The sequence below is a fragment of the Bombyx mandarina genome, chromosome 20 (assembly GCF_030267445.1).
Source record: "Bombyx mandarina strain Sakado chromosome 20, ASM3026744v2".
NCBI classification, from domain to species: domain Eukaryota; kingdom Metazoa; phylum Arthropoda; class Insecta; order Lepidoptera; family Bombycidae; genus Bombyx; species Bombyx mandarina.
In genome coordinates, this window is record NC_143226.1 from 2,769,111 (window position 1) to 2,791,743 (window position 22,633).

The following is a 22,633-nucleotide window of genomic DNA, read 5'->3' on the forward strand; positions in this document are numbered from 1 at the left end:
TCAATATAACTATTTCAGTTCTTATAATTCTTATTTTATTATCGTATTAAAAAAAAGTGTGTGTGTCCGCTCCGACGCACGACTGGAGTTTACTGGATATAAAAAATTAAACGAAACAATACGAGAAATAGTTCTATATTACGACAACACGATACACTACAGATTATTAACAAATTAACGAGACACAAAACAAACGACTAACAAATATATGAAAATACAATAATGAGAGAAACGCGCGATCAGTACGAGGCTTTGTGGCGGACTGCCGGCGCAGCAGCCCGGCGTCACCTGCGATAACGCGGCCGCGCGTTGGCTCCTGATTGGCGCGCGCACGCATCACGCAATCAGGAGCCAATCAGGCGCATAACGCATTTCGTGTGACATGCTAGTACGATTTTGATTGGCGCGCGCACGCATCACGCAATCAGGAGCCAATCAGGCGCATAACGCATTTCGTGTGACATGCTAGTACGATTTTGATTGGCGCGCGCACGCATCACGCAATCAGGAGCCAATCAGGCGCATAACGCATTTCGTGTGACATGCTAGTACGATTTTGGTCCCCATAATTTTCATACCCCGGGCCTATATATGTAAATCGATTCTAAAGGAGTAAACTCCAAAAAGTGTGTGTGTCCGCTCCGACGCACGACTGGAGTTTACTGGATATAAAAAATTAAACGAAACAATACGAGAAATAGTTCTATATTACGACAACACGATACACTACAGATTATTAACAAATTAACGAGACACAAAACAAACGACTAACAAATATATGAAAATACAATAATGAGAGAAACGCGCGATCAGTACGAGGCTTTGTGGCGGACTGCCGGCGCAGCAGCCCGGCGTCACCTGCGATAACGCGGCCGCGTGTTGGCTCCTGATTGGCGCGCGCACGCATCACGCAATCAGGAGCCAATCAGGCGCATAACGCATTTCGTGTGACATGCTAGTACGATTTTGATTGGCGCGCGCACGCATCACGCAATCAGGAGCCAATCAGGCGCATAACGCATTTCGTGTGACATGCTAGTACGATTTTGATTGGCGCGCGCACGCATCACGCAATCAGGAGCCAATCAGGCGCATAACGCATTTCGTGTGACATGCTAGTACGATTTTGGTCCCCATAATTTTCATACCCCGGGCCTATATATGTAAATCGATTCTAAAGGAGTAAACTCCAAAAAGTGTGTGTGTCCGCTCCGACGCACGACTGGAGTTTACTGGATATAAAAAATTAAACGAAACAATACGAGAAATAGTTCTATATTACGACAACACGATACACTACAGATTATTAACAAATTAACGAGACACAAAACAAACGACTAACAAATATATGAAAATACAATAATGAGAGAAACGCGCGATCAGTACGAGGCTTTGTGGCGGACTGCCGGCGCAGCAGCCCGGCGTCACCTGCGATAACGCGGCCGCGTGTTGGCTCCTGATTGGCGCGCGCACGCATCACGCAATCAGGAGCCAATCAGGCGCATAACGCATTTCGTGTGACATGCTAGTACGATTTTGATTGGCGCGCGCACGCATCACGCAATCAGGAGCCAATCAGGCGCATAACGCATTTCGTGTGACATGCTAGTACGATTTTGATTGGCGCGCGCACGCATCACGCAATCAGGAGCCAATCAGGCGCATAACGCATTTCGTGTGACATGCTAGTACGATTTTGGTCCCCATAATTTTCATACCCCGGGCCTATATATGTAAATCGATTCTAAAGGAGTAAACTCCAAAAAGTGTGTGTGTCCGCTCCGACGCACGACTGGAGTTTACTGGATATAAAAAATTAAACGAAACAATACGAGAAATAGTTCTATATTACGACAACACGATACACTACAGATTATTAACAAATTAACGAGACACAAAACAAACGACTAACAAATATATGAAAATACAATAATGAGAGAAACGCGCGATCAGTACGAGGCTTTGTGGCGGACTGCCGGCGCAGCAGCCCGGCGTCACCTGCGATAACGCGGCCGCGCGTTGGCTCCTGATTGGCGCGCGCACGCATCACGCAATCAGGAGCCAATCAGGCGCATAACGCATTTCGTGTGACATGCTAGTACGATTTTGATTGGCGCGCGCACGCATCACGCAATCAGGAGCCAATCAGGCGCATAACGCATTTCGTGTGACATGCTAGTACGATTTTGATTGGCGCGCGCACGCATCACGCAATCAGGAGCCAATCAGGCGCATAACGCATTTCGTGTGACATGCTAGTACGATTTTGGTCCCCATAATTTTCATACCCCGGGCCTATATATGTAAATCGATTCTAAAGGAGTAAACTCCAAAAAGTGTGTGTGTCCGCTCCGACGCACGACTGGAGTTTACTGGATATAAAAAATTAAACGAAACAATACGAGAAATAGTTCTATATTACGACAACACGATACACTACAGATTATTAACAAATTAACGAGACACAAAACAAACGACTAACAAATATATGAAAATACAATAATGAGAGAAACGCGCGATCAGTACGAGGCTTTGTGGCGGACTGCCGGCGCAGCAGCCCGGCGTCACCTGCGATAACGCGGCCGCGTGTTGGCTCCTGATTGGCGCGCGCACGCATCACGCAATCAGGAGCCAATCAGGCGCATAACGCATTTCGTGTGACATGCTAGTACGATTTTGATTGGCGCGCGCACGCATCACGCAATCAGGAGCCAATCAGGCGCATAACGCATTTCGTGTGACATGCTAGTACGATTTTGATTGGCGCGCGCACGCATCACGCAATCAGGAGCCAATCAGGCGCATAACGCATTTCGTGTGACATGCTAGTACGATTTTGGTCCCCATAATTTTCATACCCCGGGCCTATATATGTAAATCGATTCTAAAGGAGTAAACTCCAATAATTATTTTAATAACATTGAATACTTTTCGTAATTATGCATAGTACATTTGTGTATCGATATCGTAAAATCGATTAACTCTTAACATTCTTTTTAGATAACGCTTTCGTTTGGTCGATTATATCAGACCAATCTGTATCTGGATAATTGTTCGAGAATTATTAAAATTTTAAATCGATTTTTTTTCGTTGCAAGAAGAACATATTATCACGTTCATATTTTTGATAATTAAAATCGTGGCGTATAAAAAGCATCGTGATTCAGATGAATTATTACAAAATAACATTTTTTGGATTACCTACCATTACATTTAAATAATATAGTCTGCGTTTCTCACGAGTCGTAAATATGATTAGTTAAAACCACTTTTATGGTTATTTTCGCATATATTTTTTGTCATCATATTATATCCGACGAATCGAATAGGTAGGTACAGTACCCGGCGATAAATATTGCACATCGACCGTGGGAAAGAGACGGTTAATTTTTGCTTCGTAAAGCGTTATATCTGTCGCACATTACCTAATTGACATTTAGTCTCCATGGATACCAGATCGTAAAGCCGAATTTACATTACGAAATTAGTGGCTAATTTCGTGACATTAGTTTTACCAACAGTTTCACGTGTAATTTAATACTTTCGTAATGCATGCATTAATTTCATGCATGCAAATTAGTTTCGTGCCCTGCGCGATTTTTTGGTGAAATTGGTGTCATGCAACTAATTTCATAGTGTAAACGCGACGTGAAACTAATGTCGCGAAAGGGCCTGCGTTGTGCGGACGTGTGTATTGTTAGTTCGGACGCGCTTCAAGCGTTGAAAATGGTAAACTAACGATGGAGTACAGAAAAATAAAATAGATCTTATTAATGAACATCAGCGACAAGGGTGTCTATGGGACCCGAAACACCTACAGTAAAAAATCAAAATTATCTTCACTCATTCGAAAATAGTTTTTATTACTCTCAGGATCTTCATCTGCTAATTCAGAGACTAACTTCATTGCACCTAAATGCCTTCTTGTTGACCATCCTCGAATCTACCAACTTTTTTTTTCTTCATAGCCTTTTTTTAAGTTCATAGGTATATAAGCATTTTTTTAGCTACATTGAATATAGTAAAATATTGCTTTGATGCTGACGGCGCCATGGTTACTGCGATACTGTGGATTTCGCGACACTAATTTTTTTACGAAATTACTTTCGCATATATCGAAACTACTTTCGCGAAAGTGAGCTCAACATGCATGACACTACTTTCGTAATGTAAACTCCGCATTACGCTCTACAACAAAAACAAAATTAGACGACTGTCTCTTTCTGAATATCGATGTGCAATATTTATTGCGTGGTACTGTAGGTACTTTAAGATTTTCATAATCACAGTCGACATTAATATGTACACTAATAATATGTATAATAACAATAAAAACTGGAGACTAAACCGTAAAAGTAGCCTTAATTACACAAAGTATTATTTTTATTCCCTTATTTTACTTATTTCGAAATACTAAGCATGTCGTTTGTGATACTTTGTTTTTTATTTACTCTTATATCACAATCTTCTTCAGCAGATAATTATTTTAATTACTAACTACTTACTATTTACTCATATAGCTTTTAGTACCACATTGAATTTAGTTTTTAATCAAAATACAATGTACTACACATTATTTTAATCGTAATTTGCATGGGTGCCCTTTTACAATATATTTTGTTCATTAATTCTATCATACGTTTCCCATTTTTTTTTGCTTTTGCTTCAATGAAACCTTACAAATGACTCATTCGCATTAAAAATACATAATTGATAAATAGACATGAAAAAATTAAATCACTCCGATTTTTTTGATTTTTTTAGTGGCAACTTTTTCGGTTAGGCAACGATTGGACATTTGACAACTTTTTGACATTTCAACTTTGAAACTATGCTCCGAGAGCGAAATAGGTTTACTGGTCACTACTAATTTATAATATTAACAAAAATCGGTAGCTTTATAGTACACTGATGGCACAGAGGAATTGAACGTGCCTCTAAAAGACTCGCTATCTAAGGGTCAAGATTGAGACTGGATCACTGTTTTCCATTTTATTTACGTACGAGTATGTTTTCAAAAGTGATCTGGTCGGTAGCCAAAGCCCCATGCATATAGATATTTTTCTACATTTAAAATGAAACACCAATTCTTGCACTAATTAGCAAAAATAAACAACTATTGTCAAATATTAAATGTCCGCCTAACACGTGCACGCGTTATCTAAATCACGCAACCTCTTTTAACTGATTTGAAAAACGATTTAATTAAATACCGAGATCTTGCGTGACGATCATTAACGAATTAATAATATAACAAAATACTTTTTTTTTAAAAACCATGTCACGCAAATGTTGCCAGCTACAAAAAAATTCGTGGTAATTAAAAACTAAAATAAAATTAAAATATAAAATGTGTTTACAGTGATTCTATAGAAAATTATAGTAGCATGAACACTATCGTTTATTTGCCTGTATGTCTGTCTGTCTGACACTAATGCTTATGTCTTGCACTGCACACACATAGGAGGGCATCGAGGTGAGTCCTCACACGTTTCTTTTGTGATGATACTGTCTTCATTTCAATAGTACAATCTGTACAACATATTCACACTGGCTCCATACGTAATCTATATTAAATTACCTTTCAATACATGAACCGTGAACTCGCATGCCTATCTTGAATAATAAATAAAAAAGGACTTATGATAAAAAACCCTTTGTCTGTTAGTTTAACTAAAAATGAAATAAGCACTGTAGTCAGTTAAACTAAGTGATATTTTTTAGACTTTTCGACAGTATCGTTATTAAAGATTTTTTTTAACTTAGTCTAAGGATAACCGTAGAAGTTTATTTAAATACACACAATAAGTACGCTTTTAATACAAAATAAATTCATATAAACTAATATAAATCTTTAGTTAAATAGCTTACAAATAGTATTTAAACTTTTATTACTGAAAATAGTTTTCGTCGAATAGTGTAGGTAAATAAAAACGTTGCAAATGCGTTTCTTGATGTTGAAGAAAAGCAGTCGGACCATCTGATCGTAAGTGGTTATCGCCACCCGTGCTAGGTCGCTACAGGACCTCACGTGTATATTGAAATATTACTGATAAAATGTTATTATGGCTAACATTAAAAGCTTTTATCTAATCATGAGCATCACTAATAGCGTATATGATTTTGATTTAGCTAGCGTATATTTTTTATTAATATTTACAGGGCGCAACCAAGCTAACGAAAGATGACATAGAGAGAGTGTTCTCTTTATACGATCGGGTAAGTTTTAATAGGTTAAAGTCATTGATATTTAAAATATTTTATTTAGCTATTATTATTAAGCTATTTTATTTTCTTTAATGATTTTTTTTTTATTGCTTAGATGGATGGACGAGCTCGCAGCCCACCTGGTGTTAAGTGGTTACTGGAGCCCATAGACATCTACAACGTAAATGCGCCACCCACCTTGAGATATAAGTTGTAAGGTCTCAGTATAGTTACAACGGCTGCCCCACCCTTCAAACCGAAACGCATTACTGCTTCACGGCAGAAATAGGCAGGACGGTGGTACCTACCCGTGCGGACTCACAAGAGATACCACCAGTGATTATGCAAATTATAAATTTTGCGGGTTTGATTTTTATTACACGATGTTATTCCTTCACCGTGGAAGTCAATCGTGGACATTTGTCGAGTACGTATTTCATTACAAAAATAGGTACCCCCGCCTGCGGGGTTCGAACACCGGTGCATCGCTACATACGAATGCACCTTACCGAATGCAATTATATACGGTATATATCTGTTTATTGTATGTATATATTTTCGATGATAATGTAGTGTCTATAGTACACCGCAACATGCCTGCTATATTTTTATAATTTCCAGAATTTCTGTAAATTAAATGGTTGTCTGGAAGAGATCGCTTTTAGCGATAAGACCGCCTATTGCACAAATGTATTTTTGTCTGTTTTTTGAATATAAATTGTGTTTTGGTATGCAATAAAGTGTATTCTCTGTCTCTCTCCCTATATATATATATTTTTGTAAATAAACGAATATTTTGTTGATCCTTATTTATTTCGTTTTGTTTTTTCTTTGTTATTTTTCCTGTATTTTCGTTCCATTCTAGGTAAACACGTCACAAAGTTAATCTAAAATCGATTTAGTTCTATTAACACTTTGAGTGTGTCACGACACTGGCCAATGACAAAAATAAAACCATAAAGGTTTAAATGTCTTCTGTCTCGGAATTATTTTGAAAGATCCTTTAAAACTGGAAGTGTTGCGTTCAGGGAGCATTTGTATTTAACGTATTATTTACAGAACCAGTCGCTACGTAGCAAAGAAGATCTTTGGTAATGTAGAACGGATAAGTAGTTTAAATAAAATGCGCCCCGTTGACAATTGGTGCGATGATAAAATAAAAATGGCGGGATAACCTCAAACAGTTTCTCGGAACACTCCGCTCGGAGTCCTGTCTTTTTGCCACGATTTAATAAAATAAAGTAACACTTTAAATAATATTTCAGGATAACAACGGCTCAATAGAGAATGAAGAACTACGAGGATTCCTGAAAGATCTTTTAGAATTAGTCAAAAAGGTAATTTTTAATTAACAAATTATTAACTATGTAATAATAGTTTTAAAAATAGAAAAAGAAAGTAGGATTAATTTTTTTTATAAATGTTTTGAATCATTTACCTAATTATAATTTCATTTCAATTTATATTACATATTCAAGTAAATCAAACTTCATTGAAGCTTTATATAAAAAATCAAAACTGACCACATTGGCATCACAAGAAGACGATTGCCATATTGAGAAATAAAAAAAAAATAAGAAGGATTTGTTCTGATGAAAGCGTCCTACGCTCGTTTCAGGATTACGACGCGCAAGACCTTTTGGAATTCGAGGAAACCATCCTCCAAGGTGTCGAATACAGCAGCGAAGGGAAGATCAGCAGAAAGCAGCTGACCATGATCCTACTGGCTCTCGCGAAGCACAACCAAGAAGAAGAGGTCGTCACGCCGTAAACAACATGAAAACTGTCACCACTCCGTCCCGTATGCTTACCGGCTAAATTTCGAATTTGTAACAAGCCAATTGTAGAAATACCCAAAGGTTAACCGAGAAAGCTTTAAAGCCACAGAGGTACTTTAAGCTTCTCATAAAACACGTTAAATCAAAACTAATTTCATGAATTAACTATGCGTTTATTATTGTCGTTATATTATAGCATTTCCTTCGGTGTTCGCGAGCCGCAGAATTTAAAGTGCTTTTCGATTTATTCTCTTGTTTATTATGGTTGTGGTCGCTAGCCATCACAGAACACAAGATATTTGACAGATTTAACTCTCTCGATAGCATAAACGTTAAGAGCTAACTTTTACGTTATCGAGAACGTTAAAAAACTCGCAATAAGCGCACTGAACATAACCTTTTTCCATTTTACGATGCCGGTATCTCTCCAACAAACTAATGATTCTTGAATGGCGAAAACTCGGGATTTTTTTTTGTATAAAAAAAAACACTTCGATGTTGTCTGTCATCTCAAGTTGTGTTGTCTTGGAAAAGGTAAACGATTTTATTTTTTTATCGCCTACACGGGTGGACGAGCTCACAGCTCACCTGGTGTTAAGTGGTTACTGGAGCCCATAGACATCTACAATGTAAATGCGCCACCCACCTTAAGATATGAGTTCAAACGTCTCAAGTATAGTTAGGCCAAATAAACGCCATTGGGTATTCCTTCAATTTCTTCGACTTAAACTGCTTTCCCCTTATTGAATCTTGTACGACGTGACCCGAGATCATGGTCGTTATGATGACAAAACGAATTTCAGGACGATTTTTTTTTTAATACGGAATCATCTAGAACAGATCTCGTGCGGTACAACTAGCGGAAATGTCATAAGTGTTGTGATTTTAAGGGATTTTGTTTTTCGGTATTGTAATCCGAGTGTTAAGACGAAGATTTAAAAATAACAATATTTTTAATACATTTAAAAACGTAGCCTGTATTTGTTGTGACAATCATTTCGTTCTAAAAATAAAGTTTCAATATTTAACGACACGAGTTTTGAACATGCAATTAACAATTCTATTTATTATACTGTGATCTCAAAACGCGATCAGTAATGACGTATATAATCATCAATTATTTATAACTAATTGTAGTTGCTTGTAACACTACAAAGTAAATGTTGTTTTGGATAACGTAAGCGACTGTGTGTATGCACTGTGTATTTTATTTGCAAGCAGTAAGACAAAATTTAATGGAGGTAGTCTGAAAACGAAGCAATTTGGTGAGTTTTCAATATGGAGGGCAGAAATAAAAAGCACCATCCTGTATAGGGGACATGTTGAAAAAGTGTTCACCCGTAACCAGTAAGTTATTTTTGGAAGGCTCACCGAAATAGCGCTAGCTAGTGTAGCAAGTGGAAATTATATGAATAAAACAGTTTTAAGCAGAGTAAAGTGTACTGGGTTGAAGTGAAGTGTGATAGTATAAATGAGTCGTCTATTATCAAAGGTGGCAATCTGTGCATTTGGACAAATAAATGTTATTGATATGTCAATACAGATTGATTTGAATATAATCATCTCCTTCAAAGAATACGGTTCAAAACCTGCATTAAATAAAGGTTAATAGTTGACCTGTTATTTATCTAAGATGTCGTTCCGAAGAGTTTTGTGACTGCCAATGGAATACAAAGTCAATAATTCGTTTTTCTGATTTACCAATAATTGTCCAAAAGTCAGATTGCCGGCTTTGATAATAGTCGACTCAAATAAGGCGCTGTTTTTAAAATCTTTCCACTTGCTACTGTGGCGCCATCTTGATTAGCTCCGTTTCAGTGGACACTTTTTAATACACTGAGATGGTGCTTCTTATTTCTAGCCTCTATAGTTTTCAAATCCCGCATTCACAAATCTCATGATTTTGAAGTGAAACTTTTCAGATGTAGAGTCGATAATATCTTGAAATCCATCTTTTTCCGCCACATTACGGAAGATCTTCGTCGTCACTCTCTTGGCAAAAAGTATCGTGGCCGTCATGTTTATGGTGGCGAGTTTTACAACGCGGTGCGACTCCTTTCGGCTTTACGTCTGGTGCTTACGTGCAGAGGGCAATCCATTGCAGCTTTACCCTGGTCAGTCCACCTTGCGGGAAACCTACTGCTCACTACCACCCCAGGACACATGTCCCACAAACTATCAGGAAACGAAACTACACCTTGCGCAACATCTCACAGCCCGTTTATTCAGCTGATTAAGGTATTTACCCATTCCGTTCTACCTTGCCCACCACAATCAATCGATATCATTAAGGCATCCATCCATTTGATTTTGTCCTACTGCTTGTGTTGTTAAAACTTTGTATCTCGATGTTAGTTAATGTTAATGTACCCGCAATGCCAAAGAAATTGCCAAATATATATATATTTTTTTAATAAACGATAATATTTTTGATTATTTAAAAGGCTAATTAATTTTATCTCTAACTCCTTGAATATTTACTCATTAAAATAACTATTCAGAACAATAAATAAAAAAAAACATTATCTGTGAATTATTGAAAAACAATTCAAAAATATTCTCCGCAATCTATTTTTTTTTTTAAACGATTTCTTAAACGGTCATGTCGTTAAGTTATTTATTCTGAACACAAGTATGTCTGCATCTCTTATCTTTAATGTCTTTATTGAATTTAAATCCACTACCTAAATGCACCTTACTAAATTCGTACATACCACGAAGACAATTCCAATTGCTTTTTCTATGGATATCAACTTAAAACTTTTTTTTTAAACTAAAGAAGCCAAAAATAAAATGTCGTTAATTATAACACACTTTGAATATAAACCTTGAGGTGCCCATGATTTTGGTGGAATTTCGATCATTACCGTAACTCGGCTTTTTTTTTATTGCCCTTGTAGACAAACGAGCATACGGCCCATTTGATGGTGAGTGGTTACCGTCGCCCGTGGACTTCAGCAATGCCAGGGGCAGAGCCAAGCCGCTGCCTACTATTATATATATTTTGATATCAATCAAATTGTATTGAAAAAAGCCGTGTTACCGTAATGATCGAAATTCTACCAAAATCGTGGGCACCTCAAGGTTTATATTCATAGTATATTTACATTTTCCCTTTTGTGTTTTTTGACATTCCGAACAAAACTGTTAATTTTTCCAAAACAATCATTGGCAATACAGCTCGTAAACAGCTGCTGAATAAAAAAATTGTTTGACACGCGATTAATAAATTGTTACCTAACTGTTTTCTTATTGTATGTACTTGTAGAGAAATTATTTACAATACGTGTTAGCATTAAAATCCTTAATTTCGGGCTGTTTTTTTTTTACGTGTGATTCGAAATCACATTATCCGATAAAGCATTCTAAGCCGGAACAAACTCTTATCACGATGAAAGAGCTTTATGGAATACGATAAAAATCTATCTTCAATTCTACGAATTCTTCGATATATTTTTAGTAGAAAAATGTCGATAACTTAACTAAGCTTTATATTATAATATATATTATAATCGTGAACTTAATATTAACATGAGAATTTTGAAACTAAATTTGAAAACTAAAAAATTAATATGTAATTTTAATTAAGTTAATAAATTTTAAATATTTTTTTAAATTTCTTATTTTTATAAAGTTGACAGATTATCAGCTGAAAATAATATCCATAATGTTCCTATTCAATAATAAAGTATTTATGAGGTCGAAAATTTGAAATTTCGTGACGTATGTGAAAATAACAAATGATAGAATACTTGCAATTAAATTGAGATAGTGAAGCTTAAATTTTTTTATTGCTTAGTTGGGTGGACGAATTCACGGCCCACCTGGTGTTAACTGGTTACCGGAGCCCATAGACATCTACAACGAAATGCCGCCACCCACCTTGAGACATGAGTTGTAGGGTCTCACTTTTAACAGTACAGTTAAATCATCTAAGATAACTATCGCTGCAAATACAGTAATACTATTAATATACACAGTATATTATTATGTTCCATCTCAGTAAGGCCTAATTTGAAACAGCGTTAAAAGAGGCCATCTTTAAGTTAATACCTAATGAGGTTAGAGAACGATGGGTTGATGAAAATTGGTCAGGTATTTTACCATTAAATTTATTAATTAATAATTATGTTTAAAAAAAAAAAACGAACACACTTATAATTTTTTTTTCGATTCACTACTAAAAGTTTCCGTGTATAAAATTCAATACTATTATCATTATTAATTAATGTTTTGTGTTTTTAAAAACAGGCCTAAACAAATGCTAATTCATAATAACTACATGCCTAAACTTCAACTAGATACCTACTTGAAAATCAATAGAATAATTTTATTTTAATGAAAAGCAGTGGAGCTTGGAAGAATGTGTCAGACTGAATAAATTTGATACTTTATGATTTAAACAATCTAGGTTTACCTAAGTATGTAATCGAATTCCTAGTAATGTAAAATTTTTGACGTTTGACATTTCAACAAATTTGATGTTTCAGGAAGATTTGATGCAGTGCTATCTAAAGTTTCAACTTACAATGTAATTATGAAGGATAGAGCTAAGGAGAACTAACTGTCTTTAAGTACAAGTCATGAAAAAACTATATGTAACAATTATAAACAGAGTGAATTGTGCTGGCTGGAAATTTAAATATGGTAACTTTTTGAGCTATCTCTGAAATTACACGACTTGATACTTCTTGAGATACAGACAGTGTGCTCCTTATTTCTATCTACATAAAACATAGTGTATTTTTACTATTGAATAGCTTTCTTCTGAATAGTGTACTTCTTGCGAGTGACGAAATAGCATACGGCTCAACGTACCACAGACTTTTTTTTTGGTACTGTACCACAGACTATTAAGAGATGCAGTAATGTACACACAGAATAAATTATTATAGATTAAATAAACACTAATATTGAAACCTATTTAATTTTCTCGAATGCTTTTCGCATACAATTAAATTAATTTTAAGCAATGAATGAAATGTATTCAAATCTTAGCTGTATATTTTTTTTATTTTTGATGTTAATGCACTGTCGATTGCACCTATAATTGAGGTGACATCTGCCATGAACTTTTGTCAATTTGTCAATGTTTTGTATTGATGATCACTTTGTTGGTGCAACTTAATAAATAAATAAATAAATAAATACAGGATACAAAACTGATGTCCATAGATAACAAACACATTAAGAAATATTTTACTTGCAACAAGACGATAATTGCGTTTCGTTTTTAATAAAAATAAGTGTGTCGCTATGTAATGTTTAGTTTTAGTATTAAAAACAAATGTTTTGGTTTTTTTTTCGTTTCTCTGATATTCTATGCTTCCGTTATTCCGATGTTTCCCTCAAAAGTTGTAATAAATTAAAATTCCTTCAATTTTACCTTTAAGAATCAGTAATAATGAACTTATTAACAATATTTGTTGTAATTCTGTACACATACATAGATTTCCGAAATATATAAAATGTATGCAAACTAGAATTGCTTTTAAAAATATTGTATAACTAATATAATATATGTATGTATAGCATTTATTTAACTAACACTTTTACAAAGTTTACATTAAGATTTTCGTTGCAAGTTTCTTTGATCAATTGAAAGCCCACACAGTGATCTATGGTCATGGGAGTAAACAACAACCGCTATCCTACCTTAAAGAAGAGAAAAAAAACATTTTAATGCGAAAACTTATTAGAAAAAAATAATACTTGCCTCACGATCGAACCACGGCACACTTGTATGGATATGATGCATACCAAACGTCTTATCTATTTCGCCACAAAGCTTCACGAATCTGTATTTTTAACCAACTTCTAAAAAGGAGGAGGTTCTCAATTCGACTGTATGTTTTTTTTTATGTTTGTTACCTCATAACTTTTGACTGGGTGAATCGATTTTGATGATTATTTTTTTATTAGAAAAATGACCCCTGAAAGCTTCCCGTGTGGTCCCATTTCTATTTTGTCCAGTTCTGATAATGGTATCCACGAGAAAACCATACAAGTCTTAAATTTGCATTAAGTACGTGCGCGACAAATTATATTAGATGAACAACTCAATAACTCAATATCACGCCAACCGATTTCGATGATTATTGTTTTTAGTGTATATTAATTTGTTTTGGAATATAACTATATATTTTTCTATTTGAAGTCGGTTTTTGTTAAAGCATGTCCATTTACAATTATCATTTATCAGTCATCGTTTAAGCTGTTTACCAATTCGAAATTTTTATTAAAATATACGCCGCGAAGCAATATACAAAAAGCACATTGTTTTAATGAAAATATTATCTTCAAAAATCCTAAATAAGCAATGAAAAATGATAACAATACCATAATATTTATTAGAATTATTGTCGTTATAAAAAATTTGATTCTGATGATTTATAAATTTCCTATTTCGTATACGGTGTTTTATTAAAGGAATAACTTAATTTTAAATTAAATTATTCTAAGTGTCATGTCGCACTAACATCACCGAGATAAGAACGATTCGGATGCGGCATACCATTTTCCTTAATTAAAGAATCACAATACAGGGATGTGGTATAATGTGAATTAAAGATTCATGGAATTCATAGTTAGCTATAACCGTAAAAAATTGTCCATATCGACGCTTGAAAGGCAAACGTGACTAAGCGACAATGCGTGAACTTTACAGTAGACTAATTTAAAGTTGAAATACCTGAAAAAAAATCTATTTTAACGAATCTAGCTGTAGGATTGAAATGATTTTAATAGACCTAGAAATATATATTCTTTGCGCATCGAATACGGTTATTGCCTATAATTTATGTATAAAGCAGTTATTGTCGCTTAGTCACGTTTGCCTTTTAAGCGTCGATATGAACTGTTGAAGAAGCAAACACTTAACGTTCAAACGTCCTGTGTTTCGCGACTCCCGACCCGGGTTCAAATACTGTGGCAAATGTAAAATTATAATCCCTGTAATTTGACGAACAAATTCCAGTCTAATATCGTGCCATGAAGATCAAACCTATCTTCTTTTTTTTTTGCTTAGATGGGTGGACGAGCTTACAGCTGGTGTTAAGAGGTTACTGGAGCCCATAGACATCTATGACGTAAATGCGCCACCCACCTTTAGATATCAGTTCTAAAGTGTCAGTATAGTTACAACGGCTGCCCCGCCCTTCAAACCGAAACGCGTTACTGCTTCACGACAGAAATAGGCAGAGTGGTGGTACCTACCCTCGCGGACTCACAAGAGGTCCTACAATGTACCACACCACCTATCTTTGTATGTATTCGTAATTACTGGGTAATTGATAACGAACCTGCCACGATGCATACGTAGAACAACAGTTTCTATGATACAGTTATTGAGGCTTCAACCTGGTTTCGAGATGAGCACCAATGTTTTCATTGTGATGGATATGGTGGTAAAATGGTGATCGTTTATCGAAGGTCGTGAAGTGTACAACTCCGCCTATAAAATTAATTTCAACGTAACAATAGCCATGGCGAAATCAAAATATTTTCAATCTAATCGTAAGTACTATTTCTAGAAGAAATGTCGTGAAATTAATTTAAATAATGCAAAATTTAAAACCTTTATATACTCCTTCCTTCTCCTTGCATCGTGTTCCTCGGTGTTGATTTACACATGGATCATGAAAAATTAAGAATAACTAACTTAAAAAAAAAACGCAAAAGTACAAGCTACTTAAAATTGAGGTTGCGAATAAATATGCATTTTCATATTTTTTATTAATGTTGCCAGAAATTCATATATTCGACATATTACGTGTATATTGTATTTATTTATAAATTTTAACGTATTTAATGTATACCAGCCTTTAGTTCCCATAGTACAGGAATCCTAGTTTATGGCCAATTGACCGTGAGGTGATTTGTTTAGTTGTAACCTACAGACACAGCCAACTGAGTTTCTCGGTGGATCTTCTCAGTTGGTCGCGTTTCCGATCCGGTGGTAGATTCTGGGATGCACAGCTCTTGCTAGGGTCCGTGTTAGCAACGTCAGATTTGAGCCCTTTAATTTTATTTATTACACTTCACTTCTTTATGTATGACTTCTGACTTAACGCCTAAGATATCAAGCAGTCAAGCAAAGGTTCTGCAAAGGAAATAATAGCAATATGTTCGTTTAGTTTACTTTAGTTACTTCCACAGTGTCATGTCCTATGGCATTTTGCTATGGGGCAATGCGGCCGATGTAGAAATGATATTTATTCTGCAGAAAAGAGCTATACGTGCTATTTATAACATTCACTCAAGGGAATCCCTGAGGGAGAAATTTAAAGAAATTAAAGTTCTCACTATGCCATCCCAGTACGTTTTTGAAAATTTGATGTATGTTCGTAAACATATTGAGGAGTTTCCTAAAAAGTCGGACATACATAATAGAAATACTAGGAACAAACACAAGCTTGTTGTGCCGATGAGTAGGTTACATAAGATACGAAATTCATTCGGGTGTTTGTCTGTGCGCCTGTACAACAAAATCCCACAAGATGTTCAGAACCTACATATACATAGGTTTAAGAAAACTATTAAAGAACATATGTGCAATAAAGCTTACTATAAAGTCAATGATTATCTAGAAGATTGCACAAAGTGGGACTGAGTTGCTCGCTCCGGGCATTTCAATATCGTAGTAATTGTTACGTTATAATACTCATTGTAAAAAAATCATATTTAAAAAAATAATAATCTAATATTAAAAAATTAATAAATAATAATTTCATATTAAAAAAAAAAAAAAAAAGACATGCCCGCTGAGTTTCTTGCCAATTCTTCTCAGGACGGAGGCTAGTTCTTGTGAATTGGCGGTAGTTCTTTTGACGTTCAACAAGTATGTACTTTCATTTATGTTGAATAAAAATTTTTTGATTTGATTTGATTTGAATAGTAGGCGAATTAAAACCTATATTAAACACATAACACAGTGGTGGTAGAACCTCTCGTGAGTCCGCACGGGTAGGTACCACCACCTCGTCTATTTCTACCGTGAAGCAGTAATGCGTTTCAGTTTGAAGGGTGGCGCAGCCGTTGTAACTAACTATACTGAGACCTTAGAACTTATATCTCAAGGTGGATGGCGCATTTACGTTGTAGATGTCTATGAGCTCCAGTAACCACTTAACATCAGGTGGGCTGTGATCTCGTCCACCTATGTAAGCATTAAAAAAAACTCTTGACTTTGTGGACGAATGGAGGGTGTTAACGCCTACGAATTTTTAAGGAGCAATGTTGAAAAATTTTTTTATGTTTACCTACACCATTTACACACTTCAATAAATGGCCGCGCCAAGCTAACTTATTCGCAACATAAAAAATTAAGAAAAACCTGTATAAAGAAAATACAGGCTCCAGATCGATTTGGAAGTTTTATTCAAGAAACCCAAGCATCCAACAGAGGGTAATCGTGCAAGAGCTTGCGCAGCACGAAACGACATTTTCCGAGACATCCTCACTGTTCCCAAGTCAGGCAACGAACGAATGCATATTGCATCTGCATGTGTCTGTCTTAGGTCTATGGTCTGTCTCGATTCCACAGACTCGAGCGATGACATTCCGACTCGATTGTTATGTACTCGACTACATTCGAGTACATTCGCGGGAAGAATACCAGTTTGATAATTAAAAGTGATGAGTGCATATAGGCGATTTGTATTATTTTCTCTTTGCTTGGTTGTGTTCGTTCACAGATGAAGTTCGTTCTATTGTTCGTATTGACCGCGGTCGTCGTTGTCAACTAGTAAAGTCGCTGACCCCAACTCTACTCTAAAATAAGTAAAATGAGATGACAATAGGATTAAAGTTGATTTAACGATCTGACAACGGTGAGAAGTCCGTTATTAAAATCCAATTATTGTAATCAACTCTCGTTTCATGTTCAGTTCATAATTAATTATTTTTTATTTTATAAGATATCAGTGACCCATTCAGGAGAGCCAAGTCATCAACACAGAGAACCACATCTAAGGCAATCATGGGGAAAATCATCGTGACAAAAACCGTGGTCTACTATTACGAAAACAGCGAAATTTTCCCTGTAATTTGCATTTAAAGGTAGATTCAGAAACTATCAGTTTTGAAATTATAACTAATTAATAGGTTTAATTAACAGGTTTAAACCTATACTTCATTTTTTAAGTTATAATGTCATTTCATCTGTGGTCGTCACATCAGAACAAACGGTGCAATATTGAGGATTTTCTGCCTAAATTTAGAAGGTAAGCTCGGAAGATACTCTCAGTATTGTTCCTATATATGTTAAAAGTTTGTTTTTTTCCTACCTAAGCTGAGAGCTTTAAGAGTCTATTTCAGCGTAACCTTAACTAGTAGGTGAGCTCACAGGGCTCAAACCTGACGACGTTACTAACACGAACCCTAGCAAGAGCCGTGCTTCGCAGAATCTACCAGCGGATCGGAAACGCGACCCACTGAGAAGATCCGATGAGAAACTCAGTGGGCTGTGTCCGAGGGTTAATTTACTCCTCGAGCCCTTCGTCGCAAGCGACGAGTTCGACGAGAACGATGACCGGTACTTGAGGTACCTAGGAAGCACCGCTGGTGGATCGGGAATGTGGTCCGAAATGACTTGTTTGGGGCGATGTCGACTGCTTTCCATTCTGTCCAGAGGATCGGGAATGTAGCTACCGGCGGCCACGATGAGAGGGTTCTCGTGTCGTGCCGCTTTATCGAAGTGGCGCATCGATGCCGACTGTAGATAGTTACTGATGGACTCTAAGTCCAGGTCGTCATGGAGGTCGACGTTCCTGACGAACCACGGAGCTCCGATGGCTATTCTGCAAAAACGGGATTGGATGATTTGGAGTGATTTTAAGGTAGTGCGGGCCGCGTGAGCGAACATTATTATACTTGCATAGGTCATGACGAGGCGTATGCAAGTTTTGTACAGTGTCACCTTATTTCTAAGGAACAGTTTACTTCGCCTGCATATCATCGGGTAGAGAGAGTTTAAAGGGTTTATCAAAAGCCATTAAGACATTCAATAAAACTTTACTGGTGGTAGGACCTCTTGTGAGTCCACGCGGGTGGGTACCACCGCCCTGCCTATTTCTGCCGTGAAGCAGTAATGCGTTTCGGTTTGAAGGGTGGGGCAGCCGTTCTAACTATACTGAGATCTTAGAACTTATATCTCAAGGTGGGTGGCGCATTTACGTTGTGGATGTATATGGGCTCCAGTAACCACTAAACACCAGGTGGGCTGTGAGCTCGTCCACCCATCTAAGCAATAAAAAAAAAATGTGAATATTTTCTACTATAGTAAAATCTTCAGTTTTCATTCCCTATATAATTTAACCATATCAATTTGTCTTTATTGTACAATTAGAAAGAAAAACTAGTTACTTTATTTAGTATTAACTAATACAAAAAAAATGTTTAAAAAAGTGAAACCATAGCTTTTAGGGAGATTATTTTAATTTTGTGGGGAGAATCTATACATCAAAATTCATATCAAATTTGGCAACACTGTCTAGACCGCATTGCGAGAGCGAGGATCTTTATCTCGAAAAAATAGAGAAATACATTGTAAATAATGGGTGTTACTGTTGAAACTATCAGTCCAGGAGACGGTAAGTCTGTATACCAGTAATAGAAAAGTAATCCTTAATTATTAATTGAACAATGCTAAGAAAACTCCCCAACGTTCTGTGAGAGTTTCTTTGCCAATGTCGAACCTAAATGAAACAACATGAGAATTCTAACCAGATACTTGAATATATCATGTAATGGTACAGTTAATAGTAGCTTTATTTAGTTTGCCACAGTTTTTCTTGTGTTAGGTTATTTTCAGCAAATAGTTCGAGGCGTCGTAACGCGCAAGTCACGCTTAGCGTTGTGCGGTCCGATATTTCTCATGGCATCAACTCCCATCAATTATAGGGACCGTTTGTTAAGAATTAACTGCATTATTTCATAATTTCGATGAATGCTGCCTTAATTATATAGAAAATTTCATCAATTAGTATATTTAACATCACATCTAAAATTGTTATTGCTTGCTACATTAGGCCAAAAAATTATTAGTCTCAATTTTTTTACTACAGTATGTACTTTATAAACCAGAGTATTTTAATCTTTAATTTTGACCACCTATATTTAACATAAAGTAAATAATAAGTTCAAAAAAATCCCTATACATTTATTTCATTTACATTGAAATTACTGTTAATTGATTTCATCAAATATTTAGGATACTTTTCATTAATGTTTCAGAGTCGACCTATCCCAAATCAGGACAGACTGTAGTTGTTCATTACACTGGAACACTCACGAACGGTAAAAAGTTTGACTCATCGCGTGACCGTGGCAAGCCCTTCAAGTTCAGGATCGGAAAATCTGAAGTAATCCGTGGCTGGGATGAGGGTGTGGCAAAGGTACCAACAAAATAGAAATCCAATAACCTATACCTCGTTTTGCTTTACATATTCTGTGACCATGGTCATATGCATAGATATTTTATTTGTCAATTTCAAATCTCTTCTTCACAAGCTAAACAGCTTTGGCAAGTTGCACTAAATCCCGAGACCCAAATATCTCGAGCACATTGTCATGTTACAAATATTTGCCTTGTGATTTAACTGTAATCCACACTCATTGACCATTTCTAGAAAGACTATGATTAAAATTTGAAAGCTCTAAATTTAATTCATCATAGATAGATAATTAGATATTATAGGCAGAGTACACACTACACATAGAATGAATGGCCCCCAGCACTGAAGAACTAGAATCTTAGAGTAGTTGTTGATAATTTCTGTCTTTAACCTGATCATAATGAAAATTTTTCCTTCATGCTAGTAACAATCTAAATATGATATCAAAATCCCTGCAGTCTGTATGAGTTTTGTAAACTATCAGTCATCAATAAAATTTGTAACTGCATCACAATCCTATAACTCCTATTAAGATAGAAAGCAAAGTGAAAAGATGACAATTTTTGTTTGTTTCAGATGTCTGTAGGTGAGCGTGCCAAATTAACCTGCTCTCCTGACTATGCTTACGGTCAGCAAGGCCACCCTGGAGTCATACCTCCCAACTCTACACTTATTTTCGATGTAGAACTTCTACGTCTCGAATAAATACAATTTGTAACCAAAAATTATTACAACATCATTGTAATGTCAATTGCCCTTTGAAACTAAGTCACAGCTTATCACATTATTTTTTATCACATACTCTCATTGAAGAGTTTATACCAACATTATGTGTATTTATAGTGGAAATATATATATACTTATGCTATCCGTAAGAATTTCATATTATAGGTAAATAAGTTTATGGTAAGACTTATAAATGAAATTCTGAAGATCATTGATTCTATTTTATCTGACAATACTTACATTCCTTACCAGCATTTTGTCATTGTAATTTCATCACAATACTTCTTATTTACATTTACGGGATAATTGTATGTATATTTATTCTAGTAATCCAATATTGTCTCAAACTGTTTAGCACAATCTGCCAACAAAGTGTTTCATAGTAATCTGAAATGATTTTAATATTATAAACAATAAAATTAATGTAAAATAAACTCTGGATACATACTAAAAATTGTTTTATTGTGCCTTACTGCTATGAAATCCAGTCCAATGTAGTTCAATGTTTTTAATTTAACATTTTCAACTTTCTACTACATAATACGTTATCATGATATTATCATGGACAAAAGCAGCTAGCTGTCTTTTTTAATTTCATTCAATATATGGGTGCACGAGGTCAGAATCCCGTAATATATGTGATTACCGGAGCCTGTAGACATCAACTACAAGAATTCTGCAATGTACCTCGAAACTTGAGGTCTTAGTCTCAATTTAGCCTTTTCCCCGGTAGCCTTAAGGACTATTCCAGCTCGGCACAGACGGGTAGATGAGATCACGGGCTCAACTTGAAAGAATTTGCTAACACTAGCCTTAATGAAAGTAGTGCTTCGCAGAATCTGCCGCCAATTCCGAATCACGACCCACTGAGAAGATACAGCAAGAAACTCGGTAAATGGGTTAGTTTGCTTGTCGTAATCGACGATCCCAACGAGGGCGGTGATTAGCAGTGATATCGGGAGGGCGAACCCTTTTGAGAGCCGCTGTGCTTTTCGTGGGGTTGATGTCGATAGTTCGATACGCCACTTCCGGAACCATTGTCCCAAATTAATAGCCGATATCTGAAGTATATGCATAGACATGAACGACATCTTCCTACTCGAGTATTCTTTGATTTCAGTAGGCTAGACAGCCGTAACATCAGCGAAAAGGGCTAAGTGGGTCATACATAGTTCACCATCTAGAGGTTCTCGCTGCTGAAGGGATTGTGTCGAGAAAAATTTATGCACTACTGATTTAGCTGATTCCAGTCAAACAAACTAAATATTGGAACAACTTTGAATTCCGCTTTTTAGGTTGTTTACTTGTTCCGCGATTTTCAAGTCGTCGTGGCCTAAAGGATAATACGTCCGATGCATTCGTGTTGAGCGATGCACCGGTGTACGAATCCCGCAGGCAGCTACCAATTTTTCTAATGAAATACGTACTCAACAAACGTTCACGATTGACTTCCAATTGAATAACATCGTGTAATAAAAATGAAATCCGCAAAATTATAATTTGCCTAATCACTGGTGGTAGGATGTC

The 22,633-nt window shown here is 36.0% G+C and overlaps 2 protein-coding genes across 3 annotated transcripts in view; both read left to right on the forward strand.

Moving 5' to 3' along the window:
• The window catches only part of Cbp53E (Calbindin 53E), a 200,568-nt gene extending 188,247 nt beyond the window's left edge, over positions 1–12,321 (forward strand). Inside the window, exons 10-13 of one of the 2 annotated variants that reach the window (XM_089735834.1) lie at positions 5,465–5,476; positions 6,163–6,219; positions 7,473–7,544; positions 7,826–12,321. In XM_089735834.1, coding sequence (XP_089591960.1) covers positions 5,465–5,476; positions 6,163–6,219; positions 7,473–7,544; positions 7,826–7,978 — 294 coding nt within the window. In that variant the 3' untranslated portion in view covers positions 7,979–12,321. The remainder of the gene's footprint in view (positions 1–5,464; positions 5,477–6,162; positions 6,220–7,472; positions 7,545–7,825) is intronic. The other variant, XM_089735835.1, reaches the window with a different exon arrangement.
• A 7,098-nt stretch (positions 12,322–19,419) lies between these two features.
• On the forward strand, positions 19,420–21,560 carry Fkbp12 (FK506-binding protein). The gene is made up of 3 exons (XM_089735844.1): positions 19,420–19,576; positions 20,220–20,380; positions 20,957–21,560. Exons 1-3 carry the CDS (start codon positions 19,540–19,542, stop codon positions 21,083–21,085), a joined length of 327 nt encoding a protein of 108 aa, XP_089591970.1. The 5' UTR covers positions 19,420–19,539; the 3' UTR covers positions 21,086–21,560.
• The last annotated feature ends 1,073 nt before the right edge of the window (positions 21,561–22,633 follow it).

Coding starts and splice junctions, on each gene's coding strand:
- Fkbp12 (XM_089735844.1), top strand. CDS start 19,540: ATGGGTGTTACTGTTGAAACTATCAGTCCAGGAGACG. Junction 19,577..20,219: donor AACTATCAGTCCAGGAGACG/GTAAGTCTGTAT, acceptor TTAATGTTTCAG/AGTCGACCTATCCCAAATCA. Junction 20,381..20,956: donor GGGATGAGGGTGTGGCAAAG/GTACCAACAAAA, acceptor TGTTTGTTTCAG/ATGTCTGTAGGTGAGCGTGC.